The sequence below is a fragment of the Helianthus annuus genome, chromosome 15 (genome assembly GCF_002127325.2).
Source record: "Helianthus annuus cultivar XRQ/B chromosome 15, HanXRQr2.0-SUNRISE, whole genome shotgun sequence".
Taxonomy (NCBI): Eukaryota; Viridiplantae; Streptophyta; class Magnoliopsida; order Asterales; family Asteraceae; genus Helianthus; species Helianthus annuus.
Window position 1 is genome coordinate 49,282,536 of NC_035447.2, and position 22,036 is coordinate 49,304,571.

Below are 22,036 nucleotides of genomic sequence, written 5' to 3' on the forward strand. Positions count from 1 at the left end.
TTCCGTCACCGCGCATGATAGCCATGGAAAGGCAGAATAATGAGCAAGAGCGAAGAATGGACTTAGAGCTTCTTGAAGAACGGCGCGAAAACGCCGCCATCACTGAAGCAAGGTACAAGTCCAAACTCGAAAAATATTATAATGCACGCGTACGCGTATGCACCTTTGTTCCCGGGGATTTTGTCTTACGCGACAACGAAGCGTCAAATACGGAGAAACCGGGCAAATTGGCCCCAAGGTGGGAAGGGCCATATGTCATCAATGAAGTCCTAGGCAAGGGGGCATATACCCTTAAGAGAATTGACGGGACTGTAGTGCCCCGCACCTGGAACGCGCAGCAGCTGCGCAGGTGTTACATATAGGACAACTCACTCACAGGCAATATGTTTCCTATTTTCATATTGTAAGCCTTGCGCTTTATTAATACAAACACTATTTTCATGATCACTGTTTGTTACAAATTGCATAAAATTCCTTTGGTTCGCGCGAAAACAATATGGTAAACATTGTACACCTCATGAACAGTTTGGAAAAAAAAAAGAAAAGCGCAACATAAGCGCATATTCTGGACAAACGTTCACACATGAGCACAATACCATCTCTCATTCGCTCTAACTAATCAAAGCAATTAAAAAATATGCAACACATTATAATCCAAACATACAAAGCAAACCCTAACAGGGATAATATTACATCAAAAATATGCACATCATCAAAAGTGTAACCACAAACACTTAGCAAGATCATGATAATGATCTTCACAAAAAATCGTTCAGATTTACAAAAAAGGATGAAAGATAGTCCTAAAGTCAAACACCTAACCAGCATCAGAATCATCATCAACAGACATCTGCCCGCACCGACGAGTTCTCCGGCGTTGATATACCAGCCGGCACCCTCCCTTCTGGAGCAGTGGAAAGCGAGCTATTAAGCCATCAACATCTAGCACAGTACCACCATCAATAACAACCTTGTGCTGGAAAAGCTTACAGCTGGAACCAACAGTCGCTGGGGAAACAGGTTCGATCGGATCCTTTCTGGTAACAATTAGAGGCGGTGAACAAGAAAGAAGCATGAGACCTTCAGCAGCCTCATAAACCCTAAAAGCATCCAACAAGCGACGAGTATAGTAAGAACGTTTCATCTTCTTTACCAGAAAAGGCTAAAAGCAAAGCATCTTAAATGTGCATATATATAGGGAAACTCAACTTCAAGAAAGCTTAACCATCATGATTAACTGTCAGGGAAATATCACATCCAAACGGCGCTACAGGAACTGGAGTCATATCTCCATTAAATGAATCTGACAAACGCCGTTACACACCCCAATAAAAGCAGGCAAATTTTTGCAAATACCACCTTCCCTGTCAACTGACGTCATTATACGTCATGACATGATTTTCAAAGAACAAAATTCTTTTTAATATATATATAAATCTTCTCATCGAAGATTCTTCATTTTTTTGTAGCCCAAAGCATTTCCCTCTCAAAAAGTCCAGTGCTCCACTTACTTGCATAAGTACAACACTAGACCGGGGGACTTGAAGGGGTAAGGTCCCAAAAACCCTATAAAAGGCGATGGGAACCATACCAAAACCTTACTGATCAAACCTTATACCTTGCGCGGCCGCGCACTGGTCCTACAAACAAAGATCTAAAAAACAGTCAAACTGGCAACACTCGCGCGCCCAAAGGCAATCATAAACCTTTGCGCTTTCTCCCATAAACAAAGGATGAAAATCCTGAGATAAATACTCCCGCCTTTATATCTAGACTTCGATATTATTTACCCAGACTTGGGAATTATTTATCTACCTGTCTCCACACGATAAGGTGTCACACCAGATTACAGCAGTAGTCTTCTAGAAGGAATACAGTCGTGCACCACCAAGACGGTTACAACCGACTAGACACATGTCATCATCTCATACGTCCCTGAAATCACAACGGAAGCATGTAAATAGAGGGTGATCTCCATTGATCACTTTACACGTGGCAGATCCCCAGCCTTCGATCTAAGTCACAATCCGTGTGCTCTCACGTCAGATCAGAAAGCTTAACAGAAGGAAATGTAACCGCTTACGGGGTTAGCATCTTCTGTCAACTTTTCACTAATAGGTTTTCCTGCCTAAACGACTCCCGGCTATAATATGAACAAGTTACACACACTTACTAAATACATTTTCTTCTTCAACTACCGATACTTATTCTCACACCGGAGTCGGGTCAAGGAGAGAACCCCCTTCTCTCCTTGACGAGGCTAACGGTGCTCTTTTTTGCAGAGTTATCGGAGAAGAAGGTCAATCGGACCTGAATCAGTCGAGTGGAAACTAACCTTTTATGCGGATTCAAACCCTCTAGATATTTCGGTTCCGACCATTTATCTAGTGTTTCTTCACATCAGATTTGGACATGAGACTTTCTTCAGCACCACATTGCATCTCGTTGTAAAGGTTACCCTCATTAATAGATGTATATTGAGCGTTACGTATGCGATTCTGAAGATCGTGGACGAGTTGGAAACAATGGATACTTTTGACATGAGTTTTACGACTAAGAGCGTCGGCTACTACATTCTCTTTACCTGGATGGTATTTGATTTCGCAGTCGTAGTCGTTTAATAGCTCCACCCAACGATGACGGAGCCGGCGCAGGCCTTCGATGCAAAAACATAAAGGTAGTGTCGCCAAATCTGGATGGCTACTACATAAAGGTAGTGTCGCCAAATCTTCAATGCAAAAACAACTACGCCAAATTCAAGGTTGTGAGTAGTATAGTTTTTCTCATGTATTTTGAGTTGTCTTGACGCATAAGCGATGACCTTGCCTCGTTGCATAAGCACACAACCAAGGCCAAGGCGGGAAGCATCGCAATATACGACGAAGTCGTCGTTTCCATCAGGAAGTGTGAGGATAGGAGCATTGCATAGCATGTCCTTGAGCGTTTGAAAAGACTCCTCTTGCTCGGGACCCCAAACAAAAGGTTTCTCTTTTTGAGTCAAGGAGGTCAAAGGGACGGAGATTTTCGAAAAGTTGGAGATAAAGCGACGATAGTAACCAGCAAGACCAAGAAACGAACGAATTTCAGACTGAGATTTAGGTGTGATCCAATTCTTCACAGCTTTGATTTTAGCGGGGTCAACGTGAATACCAAGTCTGTTGACAATATGACCAAGGAATTGAACCTCTTTTAACCAAAATTCACACTTGGAGAATTTGGCGTATAGACGTTCAGCACGAAGAAGTTCAAGGATAAGATGCCAGTGTCGCTTATGCTCTTCTTGTGTCTTGGAATAGATGAGAATATCGTCGATGAAAACGACCACGAAACGGTCCAAGTACGCTTTGCACACGCGGTTCATCAAATCCATGAATACAACAGGCGCATTGGTCAAACCAAAGGGCATGACCACGAACTCGTAATGACCATAACGTGTACGGAAGGCGGTTTTAGGCACATCTTCTTCGAGAACTCGAAGTTGATGATACCCAGAACGAAGATCGATCTTTGAAAAGCAGGTCGCGCCTTGCAATTGATCGAAGGGGTCATCGATGCGAGGAAGAGGGTATCGGTTTTTGATAGTAAGCTTATTGAGCTCACGATAGTCAATACACATACGGAAAGACCCATCTTTCTTTTTGACAAACAAAACAGGAGCGCCTCAAGGAGAAGTACTAGGGCGTATAAAGCCTTTATCAAGAAGCTCTTGGAGTTGACTCGAGAGCTCTTGCATCTCAGAGGGTGCTAAACGATAAGGAGACTTAGCGACAGGCACTAAATCGATGCGAAAATCGACAGAACGAGCAGGAGGCGGACCAGGAAGATCGTCAGGAAATACATCGAGAAAATCACGTACGACGGGAACGTCACTTATGCTTGGGCTTTTGACCTTCTTTTCCACAATGTGGGCGAGAAAGGCGAAAGTACCCTTGCGTAAGCATTTGTTCGCTTGGATACACGACATAAGCTTGAGACCTTGAGAAGGTTTCTCGCCATACACGTGTAGGGAATCACCGTTTGGAAGGGGAAGGCGGATGAACTTTTCAGAACAAACAACTTCAGCACGAACTCGCCTAAGCCAGTCCATACCTACTATGACGTCGAAACTACCCATTTGCATGGGTATGAGGTTAATCGAGAACGTATGATCGTTGAGGATTAAAGAACAATTGGAAAGAACGGAATCAACAGTGACGGCTTTACCATCAGCGACTTCAACAGCGAAAGATTTTGGCAACTTAGAGCGTTTACACTTAAGTAAGGATTCGAATTCTAACGACACAAAACTCTTATCGGCGCCAGTATCAAACAGACCAGAAGCATAAACATGGTTCACAAGGAACGTACCAGTAATGACGTCGTTCGCGTTTTGAGCCTGAGCAGCGGTGATGACAAAAGCTCGACCCCTAGCAGGTTGTTGGGCCTGTTGCTGCTATTGCTGAGGCTGTGGTTGCTGCTGTTGCGGCTGGTGTCGTTGAGGGCAGACGTTGGCCATATGGTTGGTATCACCACACGTGAAACATGCTCGCACAGGAGCGACTTGATTTGGAGCTAATAGGGCTTGATTTTGATAAGCCTGAGGCGAGACGCGACAGTATTGAGAAGTATGCCCATATCGGCCACACTTGGCGCACTTTCGACACTGAACGTTTGGAGGGTGATGGTACTGACATTGACCACACTTAGGTTGCGTTCCAGTATAACCCCTGCGTGGAGTTTCATCGTTGGCAATAGCAGGCATGGCTTGTAGGGGTTGTGGGTTCAGCGGAGTGACAACCGCGCAATTTTGGCTTGAAGCCTTCCGCTTCTTACCTCGGGTTTTCTTAGATGGTTCGTCAGTGGGTTCAATGGTGGCTTGATGGGCGGTTTTCAATGGGGTTTTCGAGGTATTTTTACGCATGACATGGTTACCGTTCAAACGGGCAGTTAAACGATAGGTTTCCTCGATAGTGGTTGGGCTAGCAGCTTCCATGAGGTTCATGAATGAATCAGGGCAACAATGGATGTATTTGTTGTTGGCTTTTTCAGGGGTACAACTTGGCTAGGACAGGATGCTAAGTTGTTTGAAACGAAGGGTTCAGCCATCATTGTCGTCACCCACTTGCTTTAGGTACCAAAACTCACTCTCTAACTTCCTTATTTCATGCGGCGGGCAAAACTCCTCTTTCATGATTCTTTTCAATTCGGTCCATGGCAACGCGTGAGCGGTGTCCTCACCCCTTATACCTCGTTCAGAGGTCCACCAATCAAGAGCCCTTGATCGGAATACCCCTGTGGCATTTTGGGTGCGAAGGTCGTCAGGACAACCACTTTGACGAAAGGTGATTTCCATGGCATCAAACAAGGAGAGTAGTGCGGTAGCAGCATCTTTTCCAGTAAATTCTAATGGTTTGCAAGCCATGAATTATTTGAAGAGGAAAGGTGCCTTGGGTTTATCCACCTTAGAGTCCACTGAACCATGAGGGGAATTGGGGTCGGTTTGAATGCGGCTAACGATGTCGGGTATAACTCAAGCCATTTGGTCAGCCATTTGTTCAGCAATGAGCCCAACTAACTCTTGTTTGGAGATGGATTCGCTGTTGGAACCTTTCTTTGACTTGGTCTTCTTCGATGAGTTTGAGATGCCATCTAGAAGTTTTGAAAGAAAGGAAAGGATGAGACTTGAATCATAAATTTTAAAGCAAGGTTTTAGCACGTAAAAGCATGTAAGAGTTCATGTATCATGTAAAGTTCACATAAAGTATAAGTTTCCAACATGTATTCAACAAGTATAGCACGTATGAATGCGTATAAAGAGTATAAATTTAGTTTGTTCACGAGGGTTATTATTGTTTTTGATTGTGATGACGTGCGAAATGAGTTTACAAGTTTGAAATGAATGAACGTTCAAGTATAAAATCACATATAAATTGAGATACATAAAAAAGAGGCTCAATAAAACATGGGATTGTTTCGGGTAGAGAAACGTCGACTATTCCAAAGTGGGTCGAAAGTCCTTTCGAATTAGAGAAAACGTGCTTTGGCCTATAGGTAAGATACTCTCGTCGAGAAGCGATTAACGGTATCTTACCCTTCCAGTTACTACACGTCTCTAATCGATTGAAACAATCGGAACTTTGGCGAGATCGAAAATTGAGGAATGGGACTCAATCGACAAGGTGCGGGTTTCACCCCTAACTTGACAATTTCGTACCCTAACGTGGTTGGTACTCGTTGGGTCGAAATATAATTTCAACACTATAACGAGGGTCCACTAGAGTTTGAATTGGAAATTAACCATTTAGATGTGGATTTCACTCCAAGCTAAATGGCGAAATTTCGTGCAAAAAAATAAGAATAAGCGGAATGAGAGTCGTTCACCAAATTGTGGGTTTCACGCCTATTTTGGTAAACTCGTCTCTTTGTATAAAGAGTGTCTTCAAGTCTTCAGGTGTATTGTGTAAAATGTCTTAGGAAAGACATTATGTAAGTATTAAGACCAAAAAGAAGAGAGAGGAGCAAATAAGGGAGCATAAAGTTCTAAGCATGAAACAAGAATGGTCAAAAATATGGTTCCTACTATAGACTAGGTCGAACATGGCAATTCTACCTAATTCCCTATAGTTATGGCTCTGATACCAATCTGTCACACCCCAACCAATGGCGGAAATATCGGGATGAGACGAAGTGTGAAGATTGCTAGAGACATCATAACGCTATTTGTGACAATATTTAATAAACCGATTTCATTTCATAAAGTAATTGTCAACATTACAAGAAATTCAAATACAACAAGTTCAAAAGATTTACATAGCAACATAAGCAAAATTGATACAACATATTAAACCTAAACGTCTATATGTGTATCTAGGCATCAACGCTACTTCTTTTCATAGCATCGTCATCATCAACCTGTAACATGTTTAAAATACAATTCAATGCAAAAGCAAAGGCGAGTATACAAGTTTGATACGTACATAACAAAAGATAAGTTTCGAACAATTCCTCATAGCAAGCATGTGATTCAAGATAAACAATAAAATTGGCATGTGTCTAACATATCAAACCAATAATGAAACGCAATATGCTCATGACATAACCACAAGTCTACAGGCGGGTCGTTAATCCTATAGCGCTACATATGTCATGGTTTGGCTCGTACGAAGTTAATGATAAGTTTAACACATAATGTCCTCAACCCAAGTTTAAAGTATCAAGCAATCACGTATACAAGCATGTTATAGGAATGTTCATGTGTTTAAGCAAAATGTTCATGTGTAAGTTTTGATAAGTAAACATGTTACACCCCAAAAGTGGTAAAAGTAAAAGAGGGGAATACGAGTATACTCACGGTTTTGCAAGTCTTGAACTCGAGAATCCGAGAGTAAGTTGGTTGTTGAATTAGCTAGTTGGAGCACCTTGTCCTTCTACACAAAGGAACAAAGTGTATGAGTTTGGGAAATTCGGAAGACTTTTAAGGATTCAGAATTAAAAATGATATGAAAGTATTATATAAAAATGATCATCCTTAACGCGTAACACTTGTATGACACTTGATAACCACAAGGGTTAAAATGATTTCATGAGTTGAACACTCATAAGAATCATAACAAGGTTTAGCCTTAGATGATATTCTACTACTTTGACAAATGAATATGGATTCAACATCAAAGGTTCGAATGTACATAGATGTTATTTAGGTTATATAGTATATATTATTAAGTCCAAATGTTCAAGTATATCAAGCATGCGGTAGAAGATTACATCTTCATTTAGGTACCTCAAAATGTGTCATAGAAGTCATGTAGGAGGTAGGAAGAACAAGCTTCCATTTAGTCACCTCGTATATGTTCACCACTACACTTGTTGTAACAACAAACAAGGAGGGTCATGAACTAGGATTACTATAAGAATGTAAACAATCTAAGCTATGAGAAATCATCAAATCATGTGGGGATTTTATGTTGGAAAAACCCAAGTTGTTCCATAATCACTCCTATATCAAGTTTGAATCTTGAACATGACTTGTGGGTTAAAACCCTAATCAAAACAGAATTTCTTTGAGGTTTAACCTCTGATGTTGTTTGTCTCAACCTTGTTTTTAAGCTTAACCAACCATAAGATAGGTTGTAAGCATTAGGACATAGGTTTGAGATGAGTTAGACTCAAGTTTGATAAGTTTAAACAAGTTTTGAAAGAATTAAAAACACAACAGAAAGTTTTTGGACATTTTTAGGGCAATTCCAGGTCTGATTTCTCCAAGGAGAGATCAAGGAATCAAACCCCATGATTATCCAAGCAAGTAGGAAGAAGAATCAAGTGATTTGGTTGAGTTTTGAGCAAGTTATGCTCACTTTTGTATGAAGGTATGAATCTGTCCGAATTTCTGAATTTTGCAAGAACTTGAGAGTGATTTAGGAGAGATTTGAGAGTTGTGAAAGTGGAAAATGGCTTGGAGAAGATGGGTATTTATAGGGGATGAGTTTAGGGTTGATTGGAGGTGTTTAATGGAGGTTTAGAGCTGATTGGAGGAGAAAGAAACTTAGGATTTCGTGCAAAATCGCGGAGATTTCAAGCTGCTGTCCCGCCAGACCCCCTTACGGACCGTAAGGGGGTGCTTGCGGTCCGTAAAGCCCCAGCAGAAACAAAAAAAATTTTATTTTGTGTTTTATTGATTTGCAACTTGACCCAATGTTATCTAGGACGGGTTTTGTGACTTATTTAAGGTTCCTAAGCATATGTAACATGTTCTAAAAGTTGCATAAGTGTATGAATGTGCATGTTTAAGTATAGAATTTGTAAGAAGCATGTATGTCACGTATTTATGAATCCAACGTACGTTTGTAAGCATCACGAGTAAGTATCAAATTGTTTCACCATCAAATGTATAACTATGCATGAAGTATGTATAACAAGTATTTAAAGAAATGCAAGTTTTCATTCATGATTCAAGTCTCGAGTTTACAACGATTACAAAGAAAGAACGATTACAAGAGTACAAGGTTTCCAATAATGGAAGTACAAACAAGACTTGCTATAAATGGAAAGTACAAATAAGCAGGGCGTTACATAGTATCTCACATATACTATTATTATAACTATTAGACTATGGGGTATGGGGCGTGGGTTGGAGAGAAACGCCCAAGTCATCACCCCAGGTGGGCTTGGGTTTGTGCGTGGCCCCTTGGGTGGGAGTTTAAGGCCGGGCGTGGGGCATGCTAGCGATCCTATGTGGCCGGCTCTTATTGGCTTGTTGGCTAGGGCATAGCGGGCCGTGTTTAAATTTTAGATTTTTTTATTTCATTTTAATACACCTGGCCAAGCCACGCCGGGCTAGCCCCTCCCCGCCATACCCCCTTTGAAATTGGCTTTTGGTCTTGGGTGCCCCATAATCCACGTGTCGCACCATGCCCCCAACCCACGCCCCACCATACTCCACGGTCTTAGTAGTGCTAAACCATCTGAGCTGCACAAACATTTTTAATTTTTTTGACCAGAATATATTTTATTTGTACATATAAAACAAGAATATTTTCTTTCGGGCCCCTAAAGGTTTTGGACCCAGAGCGGTGGCACACCCTACACGTCCTCTGAGCCAGCCTTGCGAGACACCCTGCCGCGTAGTGCGAGTGTCTCATCTAGTTAATTCTAAAAGGCCCACTCCAACCTCTCTTTTGCGCTTGGCAAGGCAAGCAAGTCCTTGCCACTTGCCGGATGTTGCTACACCCCATGGTGTATGCTTCTCTTGCAACAATGCTTTTATCTTAGTATCTTACCACACTCTACTTGCCAGTTGCCACAGTCATACCGCCACCCTAATTGGTTTGATATATGAATCTTTGTTCCTAATTTTGGTGTGGGCTAGGCCCATCTCATCGATCAAGTGAACCACATCAATACATGTACCATTCATCTATTTGTGTAAATGCATTTTGTGTTCGCTTGTTCAAGTAAGCGTTTTGAGTCATTGAGTAGCCACATAAGTTAACAAGTCTATTCAGTAGTTACAAAATCCCTAGCAATGCACTCACTTTCACTATTCACACGCAAAGAAAGTATCCTAATATTCTATCACAACAAGAAGTCAAGAACAAAACACCGAGCTAGAATAACAAACAAAGAGTCACAATCATCATAACAAGAAACACAATAAACCGAATTCCAAAACAACAACATAAACGACATCAAGAACAAAATCAGATAACACAAATTTTACACAAAACATTCTTATTACATAAAAGGTATTTTTTTACAAACAAGAATGTTGTTTATAAACACAGATCACTAAAACAATTTATGCACGATTTAACATAGAAATATCCTTAAGCTTTCCCTTCGATCCTTGCCCACGTAAGACCAACACAAGCATCGACAAAATCTTCATCAATAAAATCCGTCGAGTACACTTGCAACCGGTCCGCAATATTTTTCCCAAAACACTGCGCAATGAACAACCTTGCACACCAACGGATCCGGTTTGTAACCGGTTTCACATGCACAACTATGTTATCCGTTTGCGGTGTCAGCGTATTCTCCACGCGGTAAAAGTATTTTCGTGAATTCACTGACGGTTGCTTACTTAGATAATTTAAATTACTCTCGAATTTTGTCGCAGGCAAATCGGTATCAATCCAGTTATCTTGCAAATAACCCGAACTCCAAAACGGGCCACCCGGTTTAGGCGGGTTCGATTTACGAGGCTTCCAGATGCATATAATTCGTTTGGGTAGAATTTCAGCAACTGTCTTGTCAAATACTTTATCATCTTGATGGATCAAGTATTCCCCAAGTTGTTGCTCCAAGTATTTCTCGAATTCGGGCGGATCAGAGTGCCCAAATTCGGTTCGGACCTCGAGAATTATTATTTCGGATTCTGTTTCCGAAATAAACCTTTTAATGTCGTTGATCACGACATCAACGCCGTACGATACAAGTATCCCGTGACAGACTTCCCGGTTTTCGTTGACCCGCACATCGAGAAGTCGGGTACCGAGTACGAGTTGTTCGTAAATGGACAAAGACTGGCACTCAGCGAACGGGCGAGTAATGATCTCAACTCCGATCTGGTTGGTTGCGGAATCATGGGTTCCGGGCCAGACAATCTGGTTCAGGTGGACCTTGTCCGGGTTGAGGCCCGAAATCCAGTTTTTGCGGTCGGTTGGGTGGTGATCGGAGCCCGGAAAGTTGCAGCCGGAGCTCTCTTCTAGCTCCCGTAAGGTTTTTGTCTCGTTTTCGATCAGTTTGGGGCGTTCCAGCTGTGTAGACACTATTGCTCCAATTTGTTGCACCTGTGTAGACACTTGAGCTCCCATTTGTTCCACATGTGTAGACACTTGAGCTCCAATTTTTTCCACATGTGACAATAGACCTCTCATTTCCAATTTCTTGTTTGACCTGTATGAAGATTATCTAGGATTTTTGTAAAATAAAATGGTAAAATCATAGGATCTCTTAAATTGGTAACATGGGATTTTACCCAATCAACAAATCTACATGGCCAAAAAGTAATTAGTGAACTTTATATAAATTAAACACAATATATCTAGCACGGGCTGTATAAGATGATTACTGCAAAATTTAATTAATATAGTGATGTATATCATTTATATAGCTATCTGGCTTAAGAGAATACATACCTGTTTGCTTGGTGAGCACTGAGTTGCTACTTTCTCTTCCGGGATTGTAAGGAAAAGATTATGATGATAGATGAAGAAAAATTGAATAATACCAAGTCCAATTTTAAAAGGGTCCCAAATAAAAATCCTTTATTCCTTTATTTGATTGATTATTTCTTGAAGTCTCACCTAACTCTTGCAAGTTGTAAATTTTAATTGGATATTATATATTTATATTTGCAAAAGAAAAAACTTTTTTTTTTTTTTTTTTTATAAAAACAAGACAAAAAATCTTATAAAGCAAAGTCACTAACTTTAACCATATTGTTAAAACAACAGCTCGCTATTAGACTATAAGGATAAGGTACAGAATCTTCCGGATCCCGTCGGCGAATGGAATGGCAACGTGGTGGAGGTCCATGATAGCATTTCTGCGTTCCCGGAGTTAGTTGGTCTGGCAGCGGTCGGGAGATGTAAAAATTTAAGGATTCTAAATAACTTCCATGCTTTGTTGTCGAAGGCAGAGGTCGGGGAGTTTAGCTTAAGTTACCTGGGCGGTTTTGTTATGTTGGTTAAATTCTCTAGTCCGGATAGCTGTAACAAGTTTGTTGGTAATAATCTGATTTGGCAAGACTGGTGCTCGTCAGTTGATCACTGGAACGAGCAGTCCCTCCCTTTCGAAAGGATTGCTTGGATCAAGGTGGTCGGAGTGCCGGTTCACTTGGCGGCGGATGAAGTCTGTGATTCGATAGCTCGAAAGTTTGGAAAAATTGTTCATGGGTCTAATAGAATGTCAGAGGATGTCGATTTATCGTCATTTTGTATTGGAATTCTAAGAGGAGATGGGGTGAGAGTAGCGGAGGAAGTCGTACTGATCTGGAAAGATAAGAAGTTCAAAGTTTGGGTGGAAGAGGTGTCGGAGGAGTGGTTACCGGATTGTTTGGTAGAGGAAGACTCCGGGTCGGAGGAAACAACGTCGCAGGAGGAAGGTAAGACGTCGGAACTCCTTGTTGACGATTCGGGAGTCGGAAAGGTCTCGGAAGACGAACAGGTGCAGACTAAGTGCTACGAGGAGCCTTTGGAAGATGTGCATGGTGCTTCCATGCTGCATGGGGAAGGTCCTTCTCGTAAAGGGGAATGTAATAATGTGTTTAATAAGGAAGATCTGAAAGGGGGGAATCCCGAGGTGCTTTCTGCAGCTCATTTACCTGTGTCGGGAGGCGGAGTGGTCCCGCAGGGGCCAGTCTTGTCTCATAATTTTTCCTTAAAAAAGAAAAAACCATTCAACATTTTTAAGGACAAACATCAAAGGAAGCCCATTTTAGTTAGCCCAGCTAGTGACAAAAGGCTTTCTAAGAGATCCAGAAGGGAGTCAGAGGAGCCCAAGTTCTTTTCTTGGCCTTTTGGTCTGGAAGCTAATTTTCTCGGTAAGGGGGAGTCGGAGTCTACGAGGAACTCTTTTAGGTCTGTGCAACTGCCTGAGAACGATGACAGCCCCTGCCTGGGGACGGTGGATCCCGGATCGCAGAAAGGGACCGGCTCTGCTCCGGAGCTGGTGCCGGAGACGCAGGACTTGGGGTCGGGTAACAACAAGGGAGAGGAGGTGGTTAACCGAGAAATTGAAGCTACTATCGACATGGGGAAAAATTGGGAGTGGTCCTCGACGAGCACTCTAGTAGAATCAAGAAGGTTTTGCTTGGTGAAGGTATTAATGTTGTGATTTAATGAATTTTCTAAGTCTTAATGTTAGAGGCATTGGGGGTTTTCACAAAGAAGGGTGGATTAAGGGGTTGAAGTTTAAACATAATGTTGACTTCCTTGCTGTTCAAGAGACCAAAGCTGAGGATTTGAGTAACTTTAAGTTTGAAAATATCTGGGGGAACAAGAAGTATGGTTCGGAGTTCGTTGGGTCGGTCGGTAATTCAGGGGGTATTCTTTGTCTGTGGAACTCGGGGATTTTTGCTTTGGAGACCTCCATTAAACGGAGAAATTTGTTAGCTATAAGGGGTAAGTTAAAGGGCAGTGGAGACTTGATTAACATTATTAATGTTTACGCGCCGCAAAGCTCTTCGGCCAAGTTAGCTCTTTGGAATGAAATTCGTGTCATCATGGGAGGATGGGATGGCCTTTGGGTAGTGGTTGGAGATTTCAACGCTGTCAGAGTTGTCTCTGAAAGAAAAAATTCTGGGTTTAAGGCGTCATGTGCAAAAAATTTTAATGATTTTATCGCCCTTGCAAACCTTTTGGAGTACGATATGAAAGGTTTCGGTTTTACCTGCTCTAGAGATAACGGCAAGAAGCTCAGTAAGCTGGATAGATTTCTGGTATGTCCGGAGTTTTTCAACAAATGGCCTTCCGCTGTTTTTAGAGCTTTGCCTTTTCTTTATTCGGATCATTGTCCTATCGTTCTGGAAGTCGGAGATAAGAACTTTGGCCCGAAACCTTTTAGGGTGTTTGATGTGTGGTTGGAAAAGGATGGTTTCTGTGAAGCGGTGGAACTTGCAGCCTCTTCGAGTACTGCGGTGGGCCCGCCGGACAGCCGCTTATCGAAAAAATTTGCTGATATTAGGAGAGCCTTAAAAGTTTGGCGTGGCGATTTCATTAGGAAAGAGAGTGAAGATTTATCCCGTGCTCTAGAGGAGATTGAGGACTTGGAATCTAGTTTGGAATCTCGTGACCTTAATGAAGAAGAGGAATGGGTGCTCGCTGAAAACAGAAAGGTTATTATAGAATCGGATCTCAGAAAATGTTCGGAGGCGAGACAGAGAGCCAGGGTCAAATGGGCGTCGGAAGGCGATGCGAATACCAATTTTTTTCATTCCTTGGTCAATCAAAGAAAAGCGTCAAACACAATTCCAGGGCTGATTATAGACGGGAGTTGGGTCTCAAAACCGGCTAAGGTTAAAAAAGAAATTATGTCGTTTTTTAGGAACCGCTTCAGAGAGGATTGGGACGTTAGGCCGCATGTTGCGTGTGTCGGAACGAAGGTGTTGGGGGAAGCGGATAATTTGTCGTTGATCCGAAGTTTCTCGGTGGAAGAAATCAAAACTGCAGTCGCGGATTGTGGGAGCGACAAGTCGCCTGGCCCGGACGGTCTTAACTTTAAATTTATCAAAAAGTTTTGGCATTTGTTTGAGAAGGATTTTAAGGAGGTTCTCGACTCGTTTTTTATCAACGGGGAGTTCAGTGTGGGTAGTGGATCATCATTCATTACGTTGGTTCCAAAAATAAAAGACCCAGTGGAGTTAAAGAACTATAGGCCTATTAACTTAATAGGGGTAATTAGTAAGGTGGTTTCTAAAGTCCTGGCGAATCGTTTAAAGAAAGTGATCGGCTCAGTTATTTCTGAATCTCAGTCAGCTTTTTTGGAAGGAAATTTCATCCTGGACGGTCCGCTCATTGTTAATGAAATTTTAAGGTGGGGTAAGAAGTTTAAGAAAAAAGGTTTCTTTTTCAAGATAGATTTCGAGAAAGCGTACGACAACGTCAACTGGAATTTCCTCCTCGACACGATGTCTAAGAAGGGTTTCCCGGAGCGTTGGTGCCTTTGGATTAAAGGTGTTCTTAAATCGGCTCAGTCCTCGGTGCTTGTCAACGGATCGCCAACTTTCGAATTTCAATGCTTCAAGGGTTTGAGACAAGGTGACCCCATTTCGCCTTTTCTCTTTATTTTGGTCATGGACGTGCTGTCGGGTATGCTTGACAGGGCGAAATTAGAAGGATTGGTTAACGGGTGGGTGTTGCCTAACAACGGACCGTCCATATCGCATCTTTTTTACGCTGATGATGCGATTATCATTGGGGAGTGGTCGAAAGAGAACATCGCTAACGTGGTCCGTATTCTTAGAGTTTTTCACTTGTGTTCGGGGCTGAAGATTAATTTAGACAAATCGAATTTGTTTGGTATGGGAGTTAGATCGGAGGATCTGGTGGATATGGCGTCCTTTGTCGGGTGCAATTCGGGGTCATTCCCGTTTAGTTACCTTGGTCTTAATGTTGGCGCTAACATGAATAGGGTTGTTAATTGGAAATCGGTATACGAGATTTTCGACGCCAGGCTGTCTAGCTGGAAGGCCCCGCTTTTGTCTATCGGGGGTAGAGTTACTCTGATAAAGTCGGTGCTCGAGAGCCTCCCGAATTATTACTTTTCGTTGTATAAAGCTCCTAGCAAAGTCATTTCGGACCTGGAGGCGAAAATTAGAAGGTTTTTGTGGGGAGGTAATGAGGAAAACAAAAAGCTTCACTGGGTGGCTTGGAATGTGGTTACTTTGCCAAAAAACAAGGGAGGGCTCGGGTTGAGTAAGCTTAAAAATATCAACGTTGCGCTACTTGCCAAATGGGGGTGGAGACTGAAGACGGAAAATAGCAAACTTTGGGTAAAAGTGGTGGAGGCCATCCACAACACGAGGCTTAATTGGGACTTTATTCCATCTAGAAGTTCGTTGGGTGGGGTTTGGTGCAACATAGCTCGGGTTCTTTTTAAACAAAAGGTGGACGGGATTCCATTAAGGAATTTCTTCAAAAGTAAGGTTGGAAACGGTGAATCCATTGCGTTTTGGCTGGATCCCTGGCTGTGTAATGAGCCTCTCAAAGACAAGCTGCCGGAGTTGTTTAAGCTGGAGAAGAACAAGAGATGCAAGGTTTCGGAGCGTATTAAACTGGCGACGGTCAGCAGCATTCTCGGTCACGATTTCGTCTGGGACTGGAGTAGAAATGTCTCAGCTGGGGCTGAAGTCGATGAGCTGGTCGACCTGTACAGTAGGCTGAATCAGGTGGGATTAGAGGTCGGGTCGGATCAGTGGGAGTGGATAGGTGCTGAGGATAAAATTTTCAGTGTGGGAGCAGTCAAGAGACTCTTAAACAGTAACGGGCAGCAGGCTTCTTTATCGTTCGACCCTTTAGAAGATTGTAAATGGATTCCGGATAAGCTTAATATTTTCATGTGGAGATCGGCGCTCAACAGGATAGCGACTGTGGAGGCTCTTAATCACAGGAACATTCTTGTGCAAGATGACAGGTGTGGCTTTTGTAATGATGGGGTTGACTCCGCTGATCATATTTTCTCTTCGTGTTATGTGGCCTCGGTGGTCTGGAACCATCTTAGTAGGTGGTGTAACACTCAAAATCTTTATTTTTTTAGCTTCAAGGATATTACAGAGATCCATAATTTCGTGGGTTCTCCGGGGTCAAAAAGGAAGCTTTCAAAGGTATTGTCAGGATTGCGGTTTGGTGCATTTGGAAAGCCAGGAACAAAAAGAGGTTTGAAAACAAGGAGGTTCGAATCGGGGACGTAGTTAACGAGGTGAAAGCATTAGGTTTTTTATGGTTTAAAAATAGAGGGAAATGTAAAAACATTGAGTGGATCGATTGGTGTAAATTTGTATTTAAGTAGGTCGTTGTTGTGTTTGGGCCCCTCGATTTGAGGGGTCGGTTCGTGTTTTATTGAAGTTAACCTTTCAAAAAAAAACGCCAATGTGTTCAACCAATTTGCTGCGTCAGTCTATTAAAAATTGCGCATCGATTTCCTTGTCTGGCTTCCTCACCGATGTGTACAGTATTTGATTGTGTATCCTCTTCGTAGTTTTGTCAAATTACGTGCTTTCATCCTCCAAAATCATGTTGTGTAAAATAATGCATGCGAGATCACATTTCTAATTTTATATTTTTCCGTAAACCTATACGGGATGTGCACAATGTGCCTCCAAAAGCTCGTTCAATGTCATTTCTTGCCACCATTTGAGCTTTGTTAACTTTGTTCTCTTATCATCTAAAGTTGTATCTCGTGTAAATGCTTTTACAAAAATAGAATATTCATGGTAAATACCATTCGCTAGATAATACCCATATATGTACTCCATGTCATTTAGAAAAAAAAGATGCACTCGGTCAAACCCCGTTTATGTAGTGTTGAAAATGGGTGATTGATCGACATACATATATCGATACGTGGCCACACCAAATAATGCATACACAAACCAAGATCTTGTGATACAACTGCTTCAAGCATCAAACCCGGTTTATACTACTATGAGTAGTGAATTCATTCGTATTGTTTAGACGACAATATGGAGTTGTAGGTTGCTCGAACGAAGTTGTTCAACCTGGGAACCATGTAGGGCGAGAGCAGTGGCGGACCCAGAAATTTTTCCACGGGGTGCGGAACATTTTTAAAAATTTTAGGCCCCAAGGTATATAAATAAAAAATCGGTTCGTATCGGGTCGGTTCGGGTCGAGTCGGATCATGTAAAACAAAAGAACTTAATTTATATAATCATCAAAAACACGTCAAACCTTGTTACAAACATAATTAAAACGTCGTCCTACGGGGTTTCATTTTTTGAAATCTATCCAAAATATCATCTAAACCTACTTTCTTAAGCAACTCTTTCTCTATATAACATATACAACCTTCACTTAAATTCTCATCGCCAATCCGATCACGCAAGTATCCACATCAACGAATCCAGAAGACGTATCAACTTTCCTCTTGAGAAATCGCGCCATAACGTCCCTGCTCATTGTTCCTATCGGCTATCGCAAACAAATTGATTTATAAGTTCATGGCCCATAACATATTACATAATGTATCAACTATTCAAGCCCTAAATATCATAATGTAAATCACCCTAAAAATCATCTAAACAACATATACACCATAAAAAAAAGCCAAACGTTCTTCACTAAAATAAAGCCAAACATATTGTGGTATGCGGCTATAAAAAAGGCAAAATATCATCACTAATAAAATATAACCCACCATAACATAATGAAAACAAAACGAAGCACATGTCTACTATGGTTAGTATGCAGCTATAATAGGCTGCAAGAGGTGGATAATATCAACCAAAAATCATCAAAAATAACAAAGAAACTTACCCCTGGCTGATTACGGTGGTATGCGGCTGCTGACTATTCACTGTTGTCGTTGTTGATGTTCTGATCGCTGGCGTGCAAGGACGATAAAGAGAGCAGGATAGAATACGTAAGAGTTTTGGGCTTGTTTATTTTATTTTAGTTTGAAATATTGTTGATTTGTTGGGTTTGTTTATTGGGCTAAGACTTAGTAGTGGGCTAGTTAAATGTATTGGGTATTTGGGTTTAGTTATTTAGGTATTAAAAGTAATATAATTTAGGTAGTATTTTTTTATAAAATAGAAGTTTACTAAAGAATATTTTTAAGATATAAATTGATAACACTTTTTACCTAAGGGGTGCGGATGAAAAGTTCTAAGAGGTGCGGACGGAAAATTCCATGGGATGCAGACCAAAAATTCCAAGGGGTGCGGACGGGATTTTCGACGGAAGTCAGCACTAAAATTTTTTTTCCCGGTGGTGCGCCCGCCCACCTTGGGCTGGGCTTAGGTCCGCCCTTGGGCGAGAGACTCGGTCACCTCAGTGTTGGACTTTTCTATCTGACATGTGTCTTTTTCTACCTAGATATTTGTTTAGTATACTACTAGAAAAGTGGTCATTTTGCAACGAAAATTTACTACACAAAGAATGTGTCGCAAATTCCGATAGATTTCCTACGAACAAACCATATTTTAGTCAAACTTTTGACATAATAGCGACACAAATACTAATTCTATGTATTGCGTTGCAACTTGCTAAGCACCTGCTACACATTTGTGAGAGAACTATTATTATTTTATTTATATGTTGAATCCAGTTGATTATATATTATTACGTCAGAAATGCGTAGCATTTTGCTACGCATTTACGGCGAACATGTATTGTTATTATTATTAGTTACTTATCAGTAGCAACTTGGTACGTCTACGACAGAACATTTATTAATAAATTCGATGTTTTTCATGTGTTTAACTAATACTATTATTAGTTATTGCTTCGGAAATGTGTAGCAACTTGCTACGCATTTACGACGAATCATATATTTTATATAAATTATATTTTTGGAAATGCGTAGCAACTTGCTACACATTTGTGACGGAACATTTTGTTATATTTTGTAGTATATTTAAATGTTAAATTAATCTTATTATTTATTATTGCATTGGAAATGTGTAGCGACTTGCTATACATTTGCAAACGGAATAATTGTAATAGTTGAATTATATTTAAAAGTTTAATTATATATATATTATAAACCATTTTCTTAACTACAATGAACTTTCTCGCTTTTTTTTTGGACACGTATTATATATATATATAGGGTAAGGTTCATGCGAGAACCACCTTTATTGCGAAAACCGTGAGAACTAATGTGAACACAACCTAAAATATCTAAAAAAACATAAAAAAAACCTAACCTCCCCCTCCCCCCCCAAGCTAAATGCTAAAAACTAAAACCCCCCAAAAAACCTAAAAAAAACCTAACCTTCCCCCCCCCCACCCCCCACCCCCCTCAAAAAAAAAACCTAAACCCCCCTCCACCAGCCCCCAAAAATCTACCCCCCCAAGCTAAAATGCTAAAAACTAAACCTCCAAAAAACCTAAAAAAATCAAAAAAAAAATCTAATTTTTTTTAATATCTTTTATGTTAAAATCGCTACTTTTAGTAGCCAAAAAAAATTTTTTTTTGGCTACTAAAAGTAGCGATTTTTTATAAAAATATTAAAAAAATTGTGTGTTTTTTAGCTATTTTTAGGCATTTTTGGTTGTGTTCACATCGGTTCTCGCGGTTCTCGCAATAAAGGGTGGTTCCTAACGGATTTTTGTCCTATATATGTATGTATTTTATATATATATATAGGGGAAGGTTCATTTGAGAAGAAAATTTAATTAAGAAGAAAAAGAACAAAGGGTATAATTGTAAAACATTAAATAGTTTTTCATTTATCTCATTTATTATCATCTTTGACTAATTAATTAGTCATAAAAACTATCATCCTTCACACTAATGTTTTTTTGACTACACACATCAAAAGTTACCCTACACCTTTCGAAATTTACCCTACACATGTTGAAATTTATCCTACACAACCCGTGATTTATCATATTACACATTGTAATTTATCCAACACTCTAAATTACTTTATTTTATTTTTTCAAAAAATATATATTTTGAAGATAAGTTACAACTTTTAATGTAGTTAGCTATTAAAAAGGAATACTAATAATTAATGATCTTTGTAGGTTTACCATATTACCCTTATAGTAACATTAAATACTAATATTAAATGAAGTAAAATGAAGTATTTTTATTGGTTGAAATTTCTTCTTTTTTCTTCTTACATAAAGTTTCTTCTCATTTGAACTCTTCACTATATATATCTATATCTATATCTATATCTATATCTATATATATATATATATATATATATATATATATATATATATATATATATATATATATATATAGAGTAGGAGTTGGGTGGAAAGTGTGTTTTTCCTAGAAAGTCTAGGAAGCAATAAGAACGCGACATGTGGCATTGAAAGATTTTATCTAAAAGGGCATTTATGTACTTTCACAATCTATTTTTATTTTATGAAATTATCTTCAATAACTAACTATCCATAAATTTCGAAATTTATTGTTTTCGATTTCTGATCTCACGTAATATCATTCATTCTTTCGTTTTCTTGCAGGAATCTATCAGCATGTTCTTGGTACTGTGTTTTAACAGTTTGTTCTTGGTGATGTGTTTTAACAGCAAGCAGATTCATACAGCTGTGTTTTATTATTCAGATTCATACAGTTGTGTTTTAACAGCAAGCAGATTCATACAGTTGTGTTTTAGCATTCAGATTCATACAGCTGTGTTTTAACAGCAAGCAGATTCATACAGTTGTGTTTTAGCATTCAGATTCAAACAGTTGTGTTTTAACAACAAGCAGATGCATACAATTATGTTTTAGCATTCAGATTCATACAGTCATGTTTTAACAGCAAGCAGATTCATACAGTTGTGTTTTAGCATTCAGATTCATACAGGTGTGTTTTAACATTCAGATTCATACAGGTGTGTTTTAACAGCAAGCAGATTCATACAGTTGTGTTTTAGCATTCAGATTCATAAAGCTGTGTTTTAACAGCAAGCAGATTCATACAAATGTGTTTTATCATTCAGATTCATACAGCTGTGTTTTAACAGCAAGCAGATTCATACAAATGTGTTTTATCATTCAGATTCATACAGCTGTGTTTTAACAGCAATTCAGATTCATACAGCTGTGTTTTAACAGCAAGCAGATTCATACAAATGTGTTTTACATCAGCAGATTTCGTCCCAGCTTTCGATCGGCTTCCGGTAACTGTTCCACTGCTATTTATCCTTTCCAAAGTTTCCTGCTTTTTGAATCTCTTCCCTGCAACCAGCAAAATACCGTCAATTACAAACAAGAATCACCCGTAATCGCTTTGTAAAACACGCAGTACAATGAAAGCTTGATCTTACGTATATGGAACAAGGAAAATCTCTTATCTTCATCCATGATTTTAGGTATTTTTGGTATGATTTTGGGGGTTTCCGAATTTGGGT

General features: G+C 40.1%; 2 protein-coding genes across 2 annotated transcripts; both read right to left on the reverse strand.

The window, feature by feature from the left end:
* Positions 1-4,432: 4,432 nt before the first annotated feature.
* LOC110913663 lies at positions 4,433-4,972 on the reverse strand. Its single transcript, XM_022158486.1, has one exon. It carries the CDS (start codon positions 4,970-4,972, stop codon positions 4,433-4,435), a length of 540 nt encoding a protein of 179 aa, XP_022014178.1.
* Positions 4,973-10,159: 5,187 nt separating this feature from the next.
* On the reverse strand, positions 10,160-11,795 carry LOC110911560 (PI-PLC X-box domain-containing protein DDB_G0293730). Its single transcript, XM_022156188.2, has 2 exons — positions 11,616-11,795; positions 10,160-11,373 (listed from the first exon to the last, which is right to left on the reverse strand). Exon 2 carries the CDS (start codon positions 11,352-11,354, stop codon positions 10,302-10,304), a length of 1,053 nt encoding a protein of 350 aa, XP_022011880.1. The 5' UTR covers positions 11,355-11,373; positions 11,616-11,795; the 3' UTR covers positions 10,160-10,301.
* Positions 11,796-22,036: the final 10,241 nt, after the last annotated feature.

Bases quoted from the DNA above. Each gene is read 5' to 3' on its own strand.
- LOC110911560 (XM_022156188.2), bottom strand. From the start codon at position 11,354: ATGAGAGGTCTATTGTCACATGTGGAAAAAATTGGAGCTCAAGTGTCT.
- LOC110913663 (XM_022158486.1), bottom strand. From the start codon at position 4,972: ATGGAAGCTGCTAGCCCAACCACTATCGAGGAAACCTATCGTTTAACT.